General features: G+C 34.0%; 2 protein-coding genes across 3 annotated transcripts; one reads left to right on the top strand and one right to left on the bottom strand.

Moving 5' to 3' along the window:
- The first annotated feature begins 826 nt into the window (after nt 1-826).
- LOC106663384 (polynucleotide 5'-hydroxyl-kinase nol9) lies at nt 827-7,894 on the top strand. 2 transcript variants are annotated; one of them, XM_014388198.2, is made up of 7 exons: nt 827-1,593; nt 4,644-4,857; nt 5,019-5,161; nt 5,221-5,431; nt 6,652-6,762; nt 6,861-7,060; nt 7,499-7,894. In XM_014388198.2, the coding sequence occupies exons 1-7, from the start codon at nt 930-932 to the stop codon at nt 7,744-7,746; spliced, it is 1,791 nt and encodes a 596-aa protein (XP_014243684.1). In that variant the 5' UTR covers nt 827-929; the 3' UTR covers nt 7,747-7,894. The 2 variants fall into 2 exon arrangements, with proteins under 2 accessions (XP_014243684.1, XP_014243685.1); XM_014388199.2 differs by lacking the exon at nt 7,499-7,894 and having other exon boundaries at nt 6,944-7,046.
- Nucleotides 7,895-8,638: 744 nt separating this feature from the next.
- On the bottom strand, nt 8,639-12,243 carry LOC106663399 (m-AAA protease-interacting protein 1, mitochondrial). The gene is made up of 3 exons (XM_014388219.1): nt 11,762-12,243; nt 9,212-9,413; nt 8,639-9,016 (listed from the first exon to the last, which is right to left on the bottom strand). The coding sequence occupies exons 1-3, from the start codon at nt 12,074-12,076 to the stop codon at nt 8,772-8,774; spliced, it is 762 nt and encodes a 253-aa protein (XP_014243705.1). The 5' UTR covers nt 12,077-12,243; the 3' UTR covers nt 8,639-8,771.
- Between the last annotated feature and the right edge of the window lie 4,584 nt (nt 12,244-16,827).

Raw genomic sequence — 16,827 nt, 5'->3', positions numbered from 1 at the left:
TTTTGATTGGAGGATACCCTGACAGTCATAATAATAGTTGGAAAATATAAAGACTATTAATAAAATGGAAAAAGCAACGAAGAGTTATTTTCCTCCAACTATCCTGGATCAGACCTGGTAGTCCTCATTGGTCTGTCAGACCAAAATAGCTATAAACCAACCAAAATGAACAAAAAATTCCAAACCACATGTTCATCACCCAGTGCCACGAAAGAGGAAATCAAAAATACTTTTTTTTTAAAATATAATATATATAATGCATCGTTCAACACAAGCCTTCCTTGGGTAATATACTATGTTTATAAGGCCATTAAAAAAGTATTTTTTGATTTCCTCTTTCGTGCTACTGGGTGATGAACATGTAATTTGGTGTTGTTTTAATCATTTTGGCTTGTTTATAGCTTTTTTGGTCTGTCAGGCCAACGAGGTCTACCTGGTCAGACCAAAAGGATAGGTTTAAGATTAAATTGACCATTTTTAACTTCAAATAAATTTTTTCAAATTATCCATTAAAGCACTGATCTCTGTATCATCTTTTAGATGGTAATCAGTGGGTGTTATTTTTTCTCCAATCAGGATTTGCGTCCGGCACTTGTCTGAGGTAAAATCCATCGAAATGTCGTCCGTAAAAAGTGGTTTATTTTGTATAACTTATTTGTAAATTAAGTATGTGATGTATAATGGCGATATGCCGTAGATAAGACTTTTTTTCTTCTTTTTATTCAAGTTGTGCACCACAAAGTAGGTAATGACGTTTAATAATCGTCGAGTCGTGTCAAGACGCCATCTATCTTCTTGAGTTCTTTGTTTCATGTGTTGGTGTAACCTACGAGTTGGGTTATCTTTTCTTCGGTTGTAATCATACCGGCGAACCGTCGATTTTATCGGAACAACACTCCGACTCCAGCCGAAATTACAAAAGTTCTACGATGAAAAGAAGGTGTAAAACCTCTGTCGGCAGGAAATCAGTCGTGTTCGGAGACGTGTTGGACGTGATCGACGATCGATCCGAAGAGAGAAACCCCGACACGGGCCCGGACGAGAGCGATTCCATCTACACGATCAGGGTTTCACTCGATCAAGTAGTGGTTGCGTTGAGGCATCCGTCGGTGCTTTATTTCCGTGGTGTCGTCGAGGCGAAGGCGATCGCCGGCTCTTTCGAGACTATGGGCTACCAGGTGAACGACGACGACGGTCGAACCTACACCCTATTCTCTCTGGAGGACAGCAGTGCCAATTACATATCCACAGTGAGGTACACGGTCATGACAGGCCGATATCTGAACGTTCTCTTTCAACTGGGCCTCAACGAGGATGTCATTTACAAAATTGTCAATCATGTTGGCTGCATGGGCACGGTCGTACTTCTGAGCAATGCTGTAGAAAGGTTCCAGCGATGGAACGAATTTCTTACGAGTCTCGACATTCAAGTTTTCCCTGCCAAGCTGAGAAAGCGGGGCTTCCCCTTGTTCCCCGAAGCTGAAGAAGCGTTGGGTGCTGTGTTCGACGATGCTGGTGGCACCAGGATTCCAAAAAAGCTCAATATTTGCAAAGATTGGGATGTCATCATGAGCGCCTTTCCAACAGACCAGCGTAAGTCAAATGCTGCAAGTTTTTTGTATTTTATACAGAGTATACATTTCAGATAGCCTGGCTAAATTTCTTTTGAACAGATAACTGACTTATACACTCAAAGAAAAAAAAAAATTATACTTATTATACTTTTATAGAATATTGCTAAGACTTTTACACACTTTAGAGTAAAGATAAAGAAAATCTGCCCTGGATGTGCCACACTCTACTATCCATGATGATCAAAAGTGGCCAGAAATTCTTTGATTTCAAGGCATTTGAAAACAAAATGAAAGGAGCCGTTTTTCCCCCATGCAGTTACATAAAGAACAAACTAGACACTAACTTTTTCATTTCAACCAGGACCTTATATACAAAGAAGAATTAACTAAAAGAAGTAATTTGGTCAATCAGACCACTAAATATAATGGGTTTAATAAGTAAAACGAAGTGTAACTTCACTAACAGCTCCCCGTGGCCAGTTCATAGTTCATGTGTCGCCGAGAATCGAATCCTGATTACACGACATTCAAAAAATGACAAAAAGGAGGGAAAATTTGAAAGGTTGTAGGTTGAGATGGGGAGTATGGTGTCCAAGTGGATCGAAGTCACGATAGCTCAAGTGGTTAGAGCAGTGGCGTATTGAGCCAAAGGTGGGTTCGAATCCCGCTCGTGACACTAATGTTTTCATTTCAATGAAGACCTTACAAAGAATAATTAATTGAAAGGGGTAATTTGGTCAATCAGATCACTAAATATAATGGATAAAGAAGAAAGTTTTATCTGTTTGGAATAAAAGTTTTTATTTGGGTGGAATAAATCTCCTCTTAGGACGTGTTCCGCTGTTTGTTCTTCTTCTTGGCAATATCTGCCCAGGCTTATTTCTGCCACTTCGTGTCTATACATATGCCCCCGGAGTCTGCATTGTCCAGTTAGCAGTCCAACTATTGTTCGTCCTAGCACGTCTTTGATTTAGTAGTTCTGCTGTTAGTTTCAGCAGTGGTCTTTTAATAAATTTTTTCGCATGCCTCTTCTCTTCATGCTCTGGGCTACATTCCCATTGAGTGGAGACAATCCATTGTCTAATGGTTCCGCTGTTTTGGCAGTTTGGTAAGCCACAAAAGGGTTCAGGGCCAATAGGTGTCCTCACTGAATTTTCCGACACCACTTTATCGGCCTCTCCTCTCCTTCTGCTTCAATTATAATTAAACAATACAGGTTGTTTCCATTCGAAAGTGGCCCGAATTTTTTTGATTTTTTGGCATTTGTGTACAATATGAAAGGAACGGTTTTTCTCTTGCAGCTACATAAAGATCACAGTTTTATCTGTTTGAAATAAAGGTTTTTATTTGGTAGAATAGATCTCTGATTATCATTAGCTCCTTTGATTTTTATTAGCCGGATTATAGCTCTTGTTGAAGAATGGGATTCTGTTGCACAAGACGAAATCCGATTGCTTATTTACTCAACAGCTAGGAGTCTTAAGGCCAGAGGAGATAATAGGTGTTAAGAGCAAAACCAAGTAATAATTGTTAATTATATTTTAATTAGGGAATGTTATTACAGACCAATTTTCAATTCTACCCCCCAGCAGTTATTAAAATATCTAGGAGTTTTTTTTTTTATCTGGGGTTGGATGATCCAATAACTAAAATCTTGTTAGATATCTCCTCTGCCAAAAATAATATGGCCTCTGGGCTGGATAGGATCCTAAATGATTCGATTCTCGACGACAAATTAAATGTTCACGGAGAGATTTAGTGAAGTATACTTCATTTTAAATCATTAAATTCACTAATTTCGTGGTCCGCTTGACCAATTAATATATTACAATTAATTAAGGTTTTTATTTGAGATAAAAAAGTCAATGGCATGAGCGGGATTCGAAAATTCAAAAGGTGGGGTTGAGATGGGAAATTGGCGTCCGAGTGGATCGAGGTCACGATAGCTCAAGTGGTATCTAGCCGAAGATCGTGGGTTCGAATCCCGCTCGTGCCATTGACTTTTTTATCTCTTCTAAAATCCTTAATTAATTGTAATATATTAATTGGTCAAGCGGACCACGGAATTAGTGAACTTTTGTGTAATTTACAGTAAAATACCTGCAGGCTTTGAGAATCGCCAAACCCTGGGATCAGACCTCACTCTTGCCCGTTACTTACACATTCTCCAGATCCATACCCACTCGCTCTTAAATACATAGGGGACCACGGTGGTTGAGCGGTCATGGAGTCCGACACATAATTTTTAACCTTCGACATGGAATAATGCCATCAATATACCTACATCATATATCCCTCCTTATAGTCAGGTCCTAGGGCTGTATATCGACAAAAGACTAATCCACATGCAAGACTAAAAAAGCAGGAACTGACAGGCCATTACAATACACTTTCATGAACTAGACAAACAATCAAAAGTGATTTTGTTCTTTAAAAGTAAGTGATAAAGTAATTCCTTTTATACTGGAGGGTTTAACATCCAACTATGTTAAACAAGAGGGCTTAAAGTCCAACTACCCACTGGGCGTCGCAGATGAGAGGTCAAACCACATGACAATACATTTTTCATGAATTAAAAAGCTATGAGCTCTGCTAGGATTCAAACCCAGAACTACCAGCATAGCAGATACGAGTCAGGCACCCTAACCACTCGGTTGCAGTCCGGTGTAACTTGTTCTTGTTTCACATTTCATCAGATTCAATGTAGTTACCGGTGTGAGAAACAAAACATGTCAAAGTGATTGTTAAATTGTGTATTGTGAGATTTCTTCTTGGGGTGTGTGATGTGATGAACCTGCAGTTTAGAAATTTTCAATCTAATTTGTGTACATAATAATCTAATAATGTAATATATATACATATATAATATATATAATGTTCATATATAGTATTGGCGATAATAATCTATATTTTGAATAAATAAAAATTTATTGTTCAAATTTTCCTGTTACTGTATTTGCGGTTTTAAAATTGTTTACAATGATTTGAAATTTTTAATTTATTTGTCAGTTTTCCACATAACTCTACTTTGTATGAGTAATTTATTTATTTTTTTTTTTTAATTTCAAGATTTCAAAGTTCTATTCTGTGGGGGAAAAGGAGTTGGGAAATCCACCACAATGCGATATATGATTAACAGAAGGCTACAAGTTTCTCCAAAAGTTTTAGTCATTGATTTGGATGTTGGTCAGAGTGAATTTACCATTTGCGGATCTGTTTCAGCGGTAGTGGTTTATACGCCACTTTTAGGCCCGAATTACACCCACCTGAAAAATCCATCTAGGTACATTTTTTGTTTTTTCTATTAGCTATTACTACTTAATATTTTATACATTAAGATTTAAATTTTATTAGTACCTAACATGCAAAAAACATCGTGTATTTGTGATTGAATTAAAATATATCAACAGTTATGTTTTTAATTGATTCATATATTTGTTTCAGATCGTACTTTGTTGGAAATATTGATATTGCAATGAGTATATCCAGTTATTTAAATGCAGTTAGAAAGTTGCTTAACTATTGTCTGTACAATCCACAATTTTCTAACTGCACTTGGTTTATTAATACAATGGGTATTACAAAAGGTTGGTGTATATTTTGTATTGTTTTTACAAATGAGAACCTAATAAAATATTATTTTCAGGAATCGGACTTGGTCTACTTGCAACTATTATTAAATTAGTGTTACCTGATTTTGTACTTCAGATACAAAGCAATGATAACCAATTGAATTTTGATGCTCAACTTCAACCTCAAAATATACTCGGTTATGGAGCACCAAGATTATTTGACATTAAAAAGTATACATTATTTACTGTAAGATCGGCTGTGATATCATCGTATAAAGATAGAAGGTATTTTTTAAATACTTAAGCTAGTACTTATCTTTGTCATTACATATTCAACTGGATTAGGCTTTTTATGGGTATTGCTGGCACTTTACGTTTTTTAATTAACAAAATTTGGCTTTAACGGCTGGGCGAGTTTACATTTCTGATGGAACTTCTGGGACTTTATTATCATTTGCAATTCCCTTCCACACGTGATGAAAACGCTCAGTTACACATACGTGCATATGCATATATTGTGGCATAACCTTAGTTTGGTACTGGTTATACCTGTGAGGATCTGCCATCATTCATGCTAATAAATACATTCATACTGATTAGAAACTTCCATACTGGTTGGTGAGTCCTTGAGGTACTGAATATTGCGCCACAGGTGCATAAACATTCAATCTTATAAATGTCATTCATACAATATGTGTACAGATAAAATTTGGGGAATCATTGGGGTATTTAATATGCCAGTGCCTCCCCTTCACTGTACTGAGTCTACTGACTACCACTGCATCTACGATCACCTCTCCCCATAACACCTGCCCTTCTCAGGCCCGTTGAAAACCCTGGTCACTAAAAGTATTTTACATTTATTTGGGTGCTACACAAGGGGCATCTCCGTGTCCTTTTATTAATTAAGATATGCCTACCCGTTAGTCTGGTGTGGCTAATTCATAGTCAGTTCATCACTATTCTTTGTTTTTTGGTCCATGTTCATGGCAGTTTTATTTTTCTTAATGTCGGTTATTACAGCCCAGGGTTTTACCAATCTTCTCAACATAAATTTTTAAAATAATTTTTAGCATATGCTAGGCTCACTGAAGTCTCAGAATCCAAGCAATAATGATTTCTTTTCTCTCTTACTTTTTTTTATTGTCTTAATGGCAAAAAATGTCACAAATGAATATTAAATTACATTAATATCTTAAAAAAGCCTAATCGGCGATTTTTTTGTGCCATAGGATTTATTTGATTGTCAGCATTGTCCTTAGAATTTTCTTTAGTGATTTGTTAGTCCATCCCATGATACCTGATAACTACAAAGTTGAGGTAAACTCTTCCCGTCAAGACAGGAATCAACAAAAATAACTGGATTAAGTAATAATAGTTAATGTTCTATTTTAATTTTTTCTTTATCATTTTGATAAACTGCATCAATATATTTTTATTGTATTGATTATTTTTCATAATGTCTACCTTACTTTTTTTGTAAATTTATTATTGTTTAATTTCAGGTTTTCAAATATAATAGGATTGACTCCCAAAACCCTCAGGGAAATTGTGATGTTGGTCTATCTAAGACGAGCTGCAGTAGATAACAATAAAAGATCTCGTTTCTTTAAATAGTAAGTTAAACTATACTTTCAATTTTTGAGGATGTTTGAATTGTAATGTATTTTGTATATCAGAGAATGTAAGTTGTAATAATTAATATTTTTTATAGTATAAAAATAAGTGAAAAAAATTGGAAACCACCGCCTCCGCGGATATATGATCAACCTTGTGAACAGGTCTCATTGTTTTCAGCCGAATGTGCAACAAATAAAGAACTAAATGGAAAAAATCTTGTGTGTGGATATTGGGAGTTAGTAACTCTAAGTAGTTCCTCTGTAGAAGAGTGCAACCCAATTGTTCTTGGTCATGGTAAATATAACACATATTTTCTTATAATTTAAATATCCAATCTCAGATTTTTCTGAAGATGGCTTTCTTTCCATATCTTATAATACGGTTACAGGTACAGATCTTTTTGGCTTACTCTTCTTCCACACGAAATATCTTTTCCTTATGATGTCAACTTTTTGTGAACTTAACCCTTCACCCTTTTTAATTTTAAATTAACCCTTTCTTTAAAGCATTAAATCTTAGGAGATGGTATGAAATATAAAGCGTGTAAAATAAAGTTCTTGTTCATTTGCGAATTTAAAAAAAATATTCCGTAATATTTCAAACTATTTCCTTAAGCTGTAAAGAAAGGGTTAATTTAAAGAAAAAAAAGTTTAATTTGAAATTAAAAAGGGCTAATTTTGATTGATACAAATTATTTTATTTGTAGTTTATAATAATTTTATTTTGTTTCAGGCCTTGCAAAGGAATGCTTCGAAAACGGCCAACGTTATATGCTTATTTTGTCACCTTTGTCGGCGAAAACGTGGTGTAAAGTTAAATCAGTTTTCCTCGCGGAGAAAGTCAACCTTTCTAAGACTCTTATAACCTTAATAACACGTGTATTCGATTCTCATGGATTGGTTCCAGGTATGATTGTATCTGACTTTAGAGATACAGATGGAAATGAAATACCAATTAAAAAACAATTATTTTTTGACTAAAATGTTTAGAATTGATTTTTTTCTTTTGATTTTATCTTCTGACAAAAAGTTTCAAATATTTTGTAATTATTGGCATACGTGGTGTCATGTAACGAATTGAATTAGATTACTTACATGTAAAAATGAACTATTTTCAATTATATATATTAAATATTTTGTACATTTTTATATAAAATATTTTGTTAGATTTTATTTTTTGTTTAAATTATACATATAATTATTGCAATTAAAATTCAAATAGAAATCTGTATTTTTTAAATTAATTTTGAACTGATATAGCTATTAAAACAATTCCCTTTCTTTCCCTTATGTTAATGAGACAAGAATTCAATTTCTAACCAAATTTTTGCTACCATTGTATTTACAAGTTTAATTTCAGCTATGATCAATTTTCATGAATCATGTCGGTATTAATAAATTATAATATTACTCTCAAATAAAACTAACTACTCTAGCAGAAAATCATTTGCTTTTCAGTGCATGCAGACATATTTTTAAACAATAGTTCTGGTGTTAAAAAAGCCCATTTATAAGTATTCTGGGTTCGAATCCCAGCATCCCCCTTTCCAGCGATAAATCACTATGTCATTGTGTTCCGACCGTTGGGGCAACTGAAGCCTCCTATAATTAATTGAAATGGTAATTCAGTCAATGAATAATGTCAAAATTATGCTAATATTACTTTGACAACCAAGATTTCTTTAAAAGTTCCTGATTCTTTGATAAATTTGAACATTTTGGTAATATAATTAATTTGTATTCATAATGAATGAATACTCTTTTTATGATTGATACAGGAAAAAATATGAACATACACAACAAAAAATAAATACAATTAAAAATTTTTTTTAACTGTCATAAAGAAAATTACCAATAAATTAAAAAAAATTAATTAAAAATTTTAAACACATTTTTATTCGTTAAATTTTCATCAGTCTTCAAAACAGTAGTGTATATTATATCTAAAATATCACATTTTTTTCTTATGGTAAAAAAACACATTAACAAAAAATTTACTCGATACTTCATGAATAATGGGCCGATCTCATCGGTCTGAAATGATTTAAACCATTGATGATCCAGTCTGGCTCCACTCCTTTTGTAAAATCTCTACGAAATCTGTAATTCAAAACATGAAGCCGTTCTGTGAGCTCTTGATTTGGAAGCCAGGGTTTTAACTCAGAATGGGCTGCATTGTTCAATTCATTGAATCCGGTCAGAACATGGTAAACCATAGTTATTTCAACTATACGTTTTTGTGGTTCTTCATCTGCAACAATTTCCAACAAAGATGAGTAAATGCAAATAAATTTACAGTATTGTTTTGTTTAAAGGAAAAACATTGTATCTTCAATAGTTGATTTGTGCAGTTTTAGAAAATTTTGCACATATCATGAGGTTAAATATCATTTGTTTATTTTTACTGAAAGATACTAACAGTGAATTGTAATCAAGTCGCAATTACCATTATCATCTGGGAGAATTATCCCAACTTCATACGGAAAACTAAAAACAATGTCGTCTTTCTTTATAGCAAGTGCACTCTCAGCTTTAGAAGAGAAGTTGGTTAAGCATATTTTAATTTCTGCTATAACATCAGGAGTGACCAACCCAACCAGGTGCCTAAGCTCATTCATGGACAAATGGTGGGACACTTTTTCTACAGCCTGTAACAAACACATTATATGCAAATATACACAATTAATTCAGATTTTAATAGCAAAATTAATTCAACAAATATTTCCCAACAGGAAAATAATGTAGGAAAATAAATTTTTTGGCCCCAACTGAACATGGAACACAGTAACAGAGAAGCGTTCAATTACCAAGGGCAAATTAGCCCCTGAGAAGAAAAAGTAAAAAAATAAAATAAAAAGAGAAACATGGATACCTACTTTTGAGCAACTTATACCTAAAAATTATTATTGCAATTTATTTGTTCAATTTTTGCTATTTCTAGACCCTTTTTCTTGAAGGTGTTTTGAAAAAATTCCTAAAATGTATGCATCAGCATCCTGTGCCATTTTCTAGTACATGGTTTAGTTCTGGAAAAATTATTTTAATTTAACATTATTCTTTTTCCTAATTGGAATTCCTAACCTAAAAATGTAAAAATAATTTAGAAGGTACTCCTCTCCTTGTGCTCTTGTTGGAGAAATACCATGAACTGGAGTGTCTTGGCAAAATGGTTGTGGTTGTTGCTTGGGTAAACATACACAAAAGTCTGAAGGGTAATGAAAGGGCAGATGAGGCGATTAAGGTGGGACGTCCCAACCTCTGTACTTAAACACCGCAATCTGGCTCTCTGATGCAATAAATGCAATAAAACCAAGATTAAAAGTATGAAGCATTGGTGGGCAGGATCGGCAGAGAAGCTCTCACTTATCAAGAGTGCTAAAGAGTTGATGCTCCTCGGAGGATTTGACCCTTAGAAGAAGAGTCATCCTCACCCGGTTAAGGATAAAAAGGCCATGCAAAGTTGACATGGCGTGTTAATTAAGCTTCTATAGGGCCAAGTGAGTGTGTCCACATGTCCGGCATGTACAGAAAGGTAGCTCAATGTGTCCCACCTTATTCTTGAAGGGTGCAATTCATTGTCTCCATATAGAGGGGTACACCAGAATGCCACCTGATAGAATTGTGCTTGAGCATGGCAGCGAGAATTTGGGTCCCCTGTTCCAATTCTTGGAGGAATAAGGTTGTTTTAATGAATATAGTAATGATAATTTAGGTTCGCTAGCCTAGCGCTGAGAGTGTGAATTGATGTGAATGTTTAGTGTGAGAGGGCTGATGGTGAATATCATGTACTCCAACACCCTAACTGAATGAATGGTATGAAATAAGAAAGAATTTATTAGATTGTGCGAAGAGTGAAATGAGTTTGGATCTGATCTGAATCATCGTTGGGTGCTGAATTGACCTACCTGTTGACAGCATCCGAAGCCCAACCTTGGTGGCTGGACAGATAAGACTGAGGTCTGACACCCCAGGCTGCCAACACCCGAGGTGGGTGTTTCTAGAGGTCTACCCTTAATTTATTTTAAATCACAAAAATTGGAATTGCTGGTGGACGGTGAGAAGTGATAGGCTCAACTCTGTACATGTGCATATGTACAGACAGGAGCATGTGCAGATTTGAGCTCATATAAAACAGTAAAATGAAAAATGTTGAATATTAATTGTAAAAGATTAAATGTATTTGGAATGGGTTTAAATATAATTACAAAAGGATGAAATGAAAGTAAAAAAATCCCTTGAGAGCTTGATAAAGGAACTTTTTTCTTTGTTTCTTCAAAATCGCCTTTTCTTTTATATACAATACCTAACAATACTTTTAAGTTAGCCTAATTTTATATTTGAATGAGGGATTTAAGAAATCAAAATGTAAAAAATATTTTTAATAATAAGTTATGTATATATAAAAAACGACTCAATTTTCAATTCTTACAATTGAAAAGGGTACATATGCAATTTCTATCAATTTATGAATGTCAAAATTTTGTATATGTTGTACGAGTATCTGGGTCCTAGGAGGTTAACGTAGAACAAACTCAAGATGTCAAGCTACAGGCTTATTTAATGCCTTCATCACGATTACAATCTTGAATTGATATCATCAGCTGTTTCATGGCTTCAATACGAAATGATAATTTATGTTCTTGATTATAGTCCTAACTGAAGGCATTAAATATGCTTGAAGGCTTGACATCTTGAGGGTTTTGGGCATCAAATGGCATCATCTAAGCCTAAAAAGTGATGTCATATTTATTAAGAGTTAAGATGTCATTTTCCTTTCCTTTAAAAAAAAAGCAACGTAAAAATAGGTTATATCTTATGAGCCTAAATCTTAACAAAGGGCAGGCTTAAAAAAAAGTTTTAAGTATTTCAAGTTATTTTCAAATAATGTTAAGAATTAAAAGAGAATAAATACAGAATTTGAATTATTCAAAAAAAGAAGAACGAAACTTTTCTGCCCGATCCAGTCAAGAGAAATATTTAAAAAAATTTTCCTTACCTGTTTTGAAGCCACTGTAAAATCTTTCATGTTAAACTCAGTGTCGAAATATTTTGAAATAATGAGATTAGTTAGTATTACATTTTTGAAAGTTTTGAAAATATTTGGCCAAATGTAAACAGGAAAGTCCATAACCTGTGGGCAACCGTCTCGCCTCTGAGTCGTACTGTACCCGCGGGATGGGTCCGTTTCGTTCTGCTTTTTCAAAATCGGGTTCGCGTTTGAACGATATATTATATTGAAGGGATGTTGGCACGCGCACGTCCTGACGACTGAAGGCGATTTTCTCGCGATGTGGTAACTCAAAAGGGACATGATTAAGAATAACTAGCCGATTGGAAGAAAAATGACAAAATTTCAAAATCGGCGTCGACGAGGACGTGAAGATCGACCGAGGGTTACGACTTACGAGATGCGGTTGGCTGGCTGACAGAGCGGATAACAGCGGATTTCCCGGGTAGACTTCCTACGGTTGAAAACAATTGCAACATGTGACATGTGACTGTCGGTTGGGGGGGTCTCTATCCGCCCGCGATTCAGGACTCCGAACGGCGGCTAAATTCGAATGTCTACAAACACTTAGGAAACCTGTCAAAAAAGTATGTTTATTTACAAATAAAGCTGATAGCCTGATTTTCTAAAATACATAACGTATAGATCAACTATACAATTTATACACAATATCATTAGAAACAATAGATATTTCCGTTGAATTGACTTTTTTTTAGCTTCTAATTAACCTTTTTAAATTTCAAATTGCCCCTTTTCGACCTTAAATTAACCCTTTTTAACTTCAAATTAATCTTTTCTAACATAATTTTTTTAAAATTTAAAATTAACCACATTTAACTTAAAATAACTTTTTTAAATTTCAAATGAACCCTTTTTAACTTCAAATTGTCCTTTTTTAATTTTCAATTAACATTTGGTAATTTAAAATTAATCGTGTTTTACTTCAATTAACTTTTCTTAACTTAAAATCAATCATATTTAGAATCAAATAATAATTTTGAACTTTAAAATAACTTTTTTTTTCATCCAATTAATTTTTTTAAATTTCAAAAACCCTTTTTTTAAAGCGATAAAATTTTTTGGAGATGTTAAATGTACAAACAATAGGCTCTTAGAAGACAAAGTAAAAATTACAGTTAAAATTAAAAATTATGTAACATTATATATGAAAGTAAAGGATTGTCTTTTTAATTTGAGAATTTTCAAAAACTTTAACCTTTCTTAATTTCAAAGTAACACTTTTGAACCTCAACTGAACCTTTTTTAAAAAATTTTTTAAAATTTATTTTTTTTATTTTATTTACGAGGGTTCGCAACAGCAGAGGTCATATCAACCCTTGCTGGTGCTGGTGTTTTTGAAAAAAATGCAATTTGTATGTAAGTCGGGTTCGAATGTAGGGCCGCTGGATTCGAACCCGGGGACCTTTACCTTACAGTGATGAGCGCCTTGTCAACGCCTAAACCGTTGCGTTTTATTATTTCTTCTTACTATATTAATTTTAATAAACTTAACAGATATATTCTTGTTAGTTGGATAAAACAAGAATGAACAACATGATTCGCGAACAATATGATTCGCTTTTCTTACTGTATAGTGATAGCAGGGCGCCAAAGAGTCTCCCGCGAACAGCGGATGCGTACAATGCTCCAACTTCTGCTCCCTTCAGTGCAGTTTGGAGAAGACGGTGTAACGGTCTGGGCTGGGATTTACATTGGAGGACGAACTGGACCCCATATTGTTGAACCTCCTCGCAGTCCGTTATATCCAAGAAATTATCGAGGAATACATCCCTCAAACCAGTGATCTCATTGGCAGAGATTTTTGGATGAGAATGACAGACCTCGTAGAGGCAGAGTTGTTCATCAATGTTTACAAAACCTGAGAACTTCCCATCTGCCCCTTCCACCATTATCTCCAGACCTCAATCCCATTGAGCACATGTGGGATGCGTTGCAGAGAAGGCTTTTCGATCACCATCCATCCGAAGCCAGTTGAATTTCAACAACTGAATGCAGCGTTGCAACAACTATGGAGTGAAATTCATTATGAATTGGTGACAACCTTATTAACATTATGCCTAGCAGGTACACAGAGGTTTTAGCTAACAGCGGACGTTATTCACTGTATTAATTGTTTAAAAAAAATAAATATTGTGTACAATAAACAAAATTATGGAATTAAAACCTTTTATTTTCAAAATCCCTTAATTGCATTTTCCTTCAGTAAAAACATAATAATTTCTAATAAATTTTAATGTAATTTATAATAAAAATAAAATAAAAAATACTAGAGAATTTAAATACTACAAAATTGGCAATATCCCTATTCATTTTTGAACAGTTTAAAAGAAAAATAATGGTGCACTGATTTACATACTAGTCGCATAAGACCATGTTTTGCTAAAGTTAATCGTTTCCGAATTAAATGGGGTATGCCATCTTGTTGTTAAAAAAGCCCTCTCACCCCCTCTCACGCGTCTTCCGTCGGGCATAACTCAGAAATGGCAGTTCCTTTCAGTAAAACTGGTATAAAATAAGCTCTAGAATCGAATTGTACAATAAAAATATGTAATTTTCTTTTAAAATAACAAAGTTAGTGTCACTTCCGAGCTATATGAGAAAGTTATATTAAATCTGTAACCATCACTCGATTCCTGGCCAAAATTAACTTGGTGTTTGTAGAACATTTTTTATTAAAGTTAACCGTTTCCGAAATAAATGGGTGGACTATAGAAGTTGATACACCCTGTATATATATACTACATACTATATACTGCTCAGAAGTAATGATGTATCTCCAAATTTTTTAATTTTCATTTTCTTTTTACATTATATTCTTAGGTTCGCTTTTTTGAAAAACATGATAAAATCGACGTACATCGATACAGAAATATTGAAAGCAGTTCAAAATATCGACGTGTTGTATGTAGCTTAAAACGTTTTGGATAAAATATATTTAAAGAAAATATTAGGAAAAAAGTATTTCCAAAATTTTACTTTATCTTGGTAAAAAGTGATTGTATTACTGGATAAATTTAACGCATGGCCCACTTGCGTTATTTTCCACTCGTTTTACGCCTCAAGAACTCGTTTCACGCGTAAAACGGATCGATTTATCTGCTCATTGCCTTCAAATTGCATATCATTCTTGCATTAGATGCTGTTATGATCTGAAGCCAAGAGATCATATTTCTTCCTATATTAACGTCTTCAGCAATCGTAGCTTTTTTATTTATTTATTTATTTTTATTTTTTTAACGAGGGTTCGCAACAGCAGAGGTCATATCAACCCTCGGGGTGCCGGTGTTTTTGAAAAAAAAAAAAAAAACCGTTTGTAAGTATGTCGGGTTTGAATGCAGGGCCATCTTAACTTTCTAAGAGTCTAGGCGTCGGTTGCAGCAACGGTTTAGGCGTTGACACGACGTTCGTCAATGCAAGGTAAAGGTCCGGGGTTCGAATCCAGCGGCCCTGCATTCGAACCCAACATGTTTACAAATGGGCTTCTTATCAAAAACCCGGGGTCCCGGAGGGCTGGTATCCTTCTGCTGTTGTGAACCTTCGTAAAAAAGCACTTATAAACTTAGAGTTTTAATATACATATTTAAAATTAAATCAAATAAATGTGCTCAATATCTATCAACTGTTTTCCCAAATTCCTTAACCCACCAATCATATCCCAAGACTTCAACACTCCTCTATCTGGAATTTGCTTATCCGGGCTTATTTCAGGTCCATGGCATCTGAGTTTTTAAAAACGACGTGAATCGTCTTCGGGGGTAAAAAATTCCGATTTTTTTTTGCACAGGGGTCCTAAAAACGTGCAAATTGAGAGCAAACTCTGCACATCGTTTTTCGTCCGAACGAATACTTTCTTCTCCTTCAAAGGGAAAAACTGAAAAAAATCACTTAATTTAAATGTTTGAATAGTTTAATTTCAAAAGGGGACATAATTTTCATAAGTTTCCAAAATGTTTTTCCGTCATAGTCTGCAATGTAAATGTTTTTAGTCACCAACATTAACGAATATAAAACATCAATCACCAACTCAGCGGTTATCACATCGAGAAATCGAATAAGAAGATTAGAGGCAGAAATCAGAAAAGCACCAGAAGGACAGGTCGAATCAAGAAAAAAATTGGTCTGCATTGTAATTTTTAGCACAAAACAAAAACGATCAAAAAACCTCTCACGGCACTAAGGAGTGAGAGGAAGATTTCTTTCTTTTGCGGAATCAATCCAGCGGTGCTAAAAATTTCCTATTTTAAAATTATAGAATAATTTGAAAACAATGAGTATATATTATTATTTATTTTATACAAAACGTAACATCATAAACATATTGCAATAGGATAAAAAAATTAGTCAAATGTTTTTGTTTATTATTAACAGCTGACGTTAAATTAAATTAGATTCGAGCCATTTTTTCCTACACCACTGAAAATAATGAAAATAAAATAATGGTTTACTAGTTAAATACCTAATTTGAAATTTTATTTAAGCTATTTAATTAATTATTTTCCCGTGTAACTTCACTATTACCATATTTTTTTAATAATATACACAATTTTAAGGACTTTGGCTTTTTACCGTGATTTCTCTGTTAATTTAAAAGACATCTTGGCATGTTTGGTAACAAAAAATTAAGAAACGCCTACGGTTTCATTTTATTAAAAATAATAATAATAATTTGAGCTTTTAAACGAAAGAAATTAAATTTGAAAGTACCGTATTTGAAAAAAAATCCTGATTAAAAATATTTTTTCAAATTATGATACTTTGAATATACTGCTTGGATTTGAGCAAAACCGGGCTTAAAAGTTACAGGAAGAATCCAGCTTAAAAACGGTACCAAAAATGCCAAAATCGAATAGTGAGGGGCGGAGCTAGGATATACAATAGTATAACCAACCGAACTGTTGTACGGGAGAAAACGCAAAAATGGCAAAAATGTTGATTGATTTTTTTATTTTAATCGCTTATAACTCTGCGACCCCCAGTCGATTTGGCTGAGAAACAATCCCAACCGTCCTTATAGTATTCTTTACCACTCTGCC

Source organism: Cimex lectularius, unplaced genomic scaffold, assembly GCF_000648675.2.
Source record: "Cimex lectularius strain Harlan isolate CLEC.00 unplaced genomic scaffold, Clec_2.1 scaffold293, whole genome shotgun sequence".
Classification (NCBI taxonomy): domain Eukaryota; kingdom Metazoa; phylum Arthropoda; class Insecta; order Hemiptera; family Cimicidae; genus Cimex; species Cimex lectularius.
This window is presented reverse-complemented; position numbering and strand designations above follow the sequence as displayed.

Coding starts and splice junctions, on each gene's coding strand:
- LOC106663399 (XM_014388219.1), bottom strand. CDS start 12,076: ATGTCCCTTTTGAGTTACCACATCGCGAGAAAATCGCCTTCAGTCGTC. Junction 9,414..11,761: donor TTACAGTGGCTTCAAAACAG/GTAAGGAAAATT, acceptor TGTTTGTTACAG/GCTGTAGAAAAAGTGTCCCA. Junction 9,017..9,211: donor AATTCTCCCAGATGATAATG/GTAATTGCGACT, acceptor AAATTGTTGCAG/ATGAAGAACCACAAAAACGT.
- LOC106663384 (XM_014388198.2), top strand. CDS start 930: ATGAAAAGAAGGTGTAAAACCTCTGTCGGCAGGAAATCAGTCGTGTTC. Junction 1,594..4,643: donor CGCCTTTCCAACAGACCAGC/GTAAGTCAAATG, acceptor TTTAATTTCAAG/ATTTCAAAGTTCTATTCTGT. Junction 5,432..6,651: donor TCATCGTATAAAGATAGAAG/GTATTTTTTAAA, acceptor GTTTAATTTCAG/GTTTTCAAATATAATAGGAT.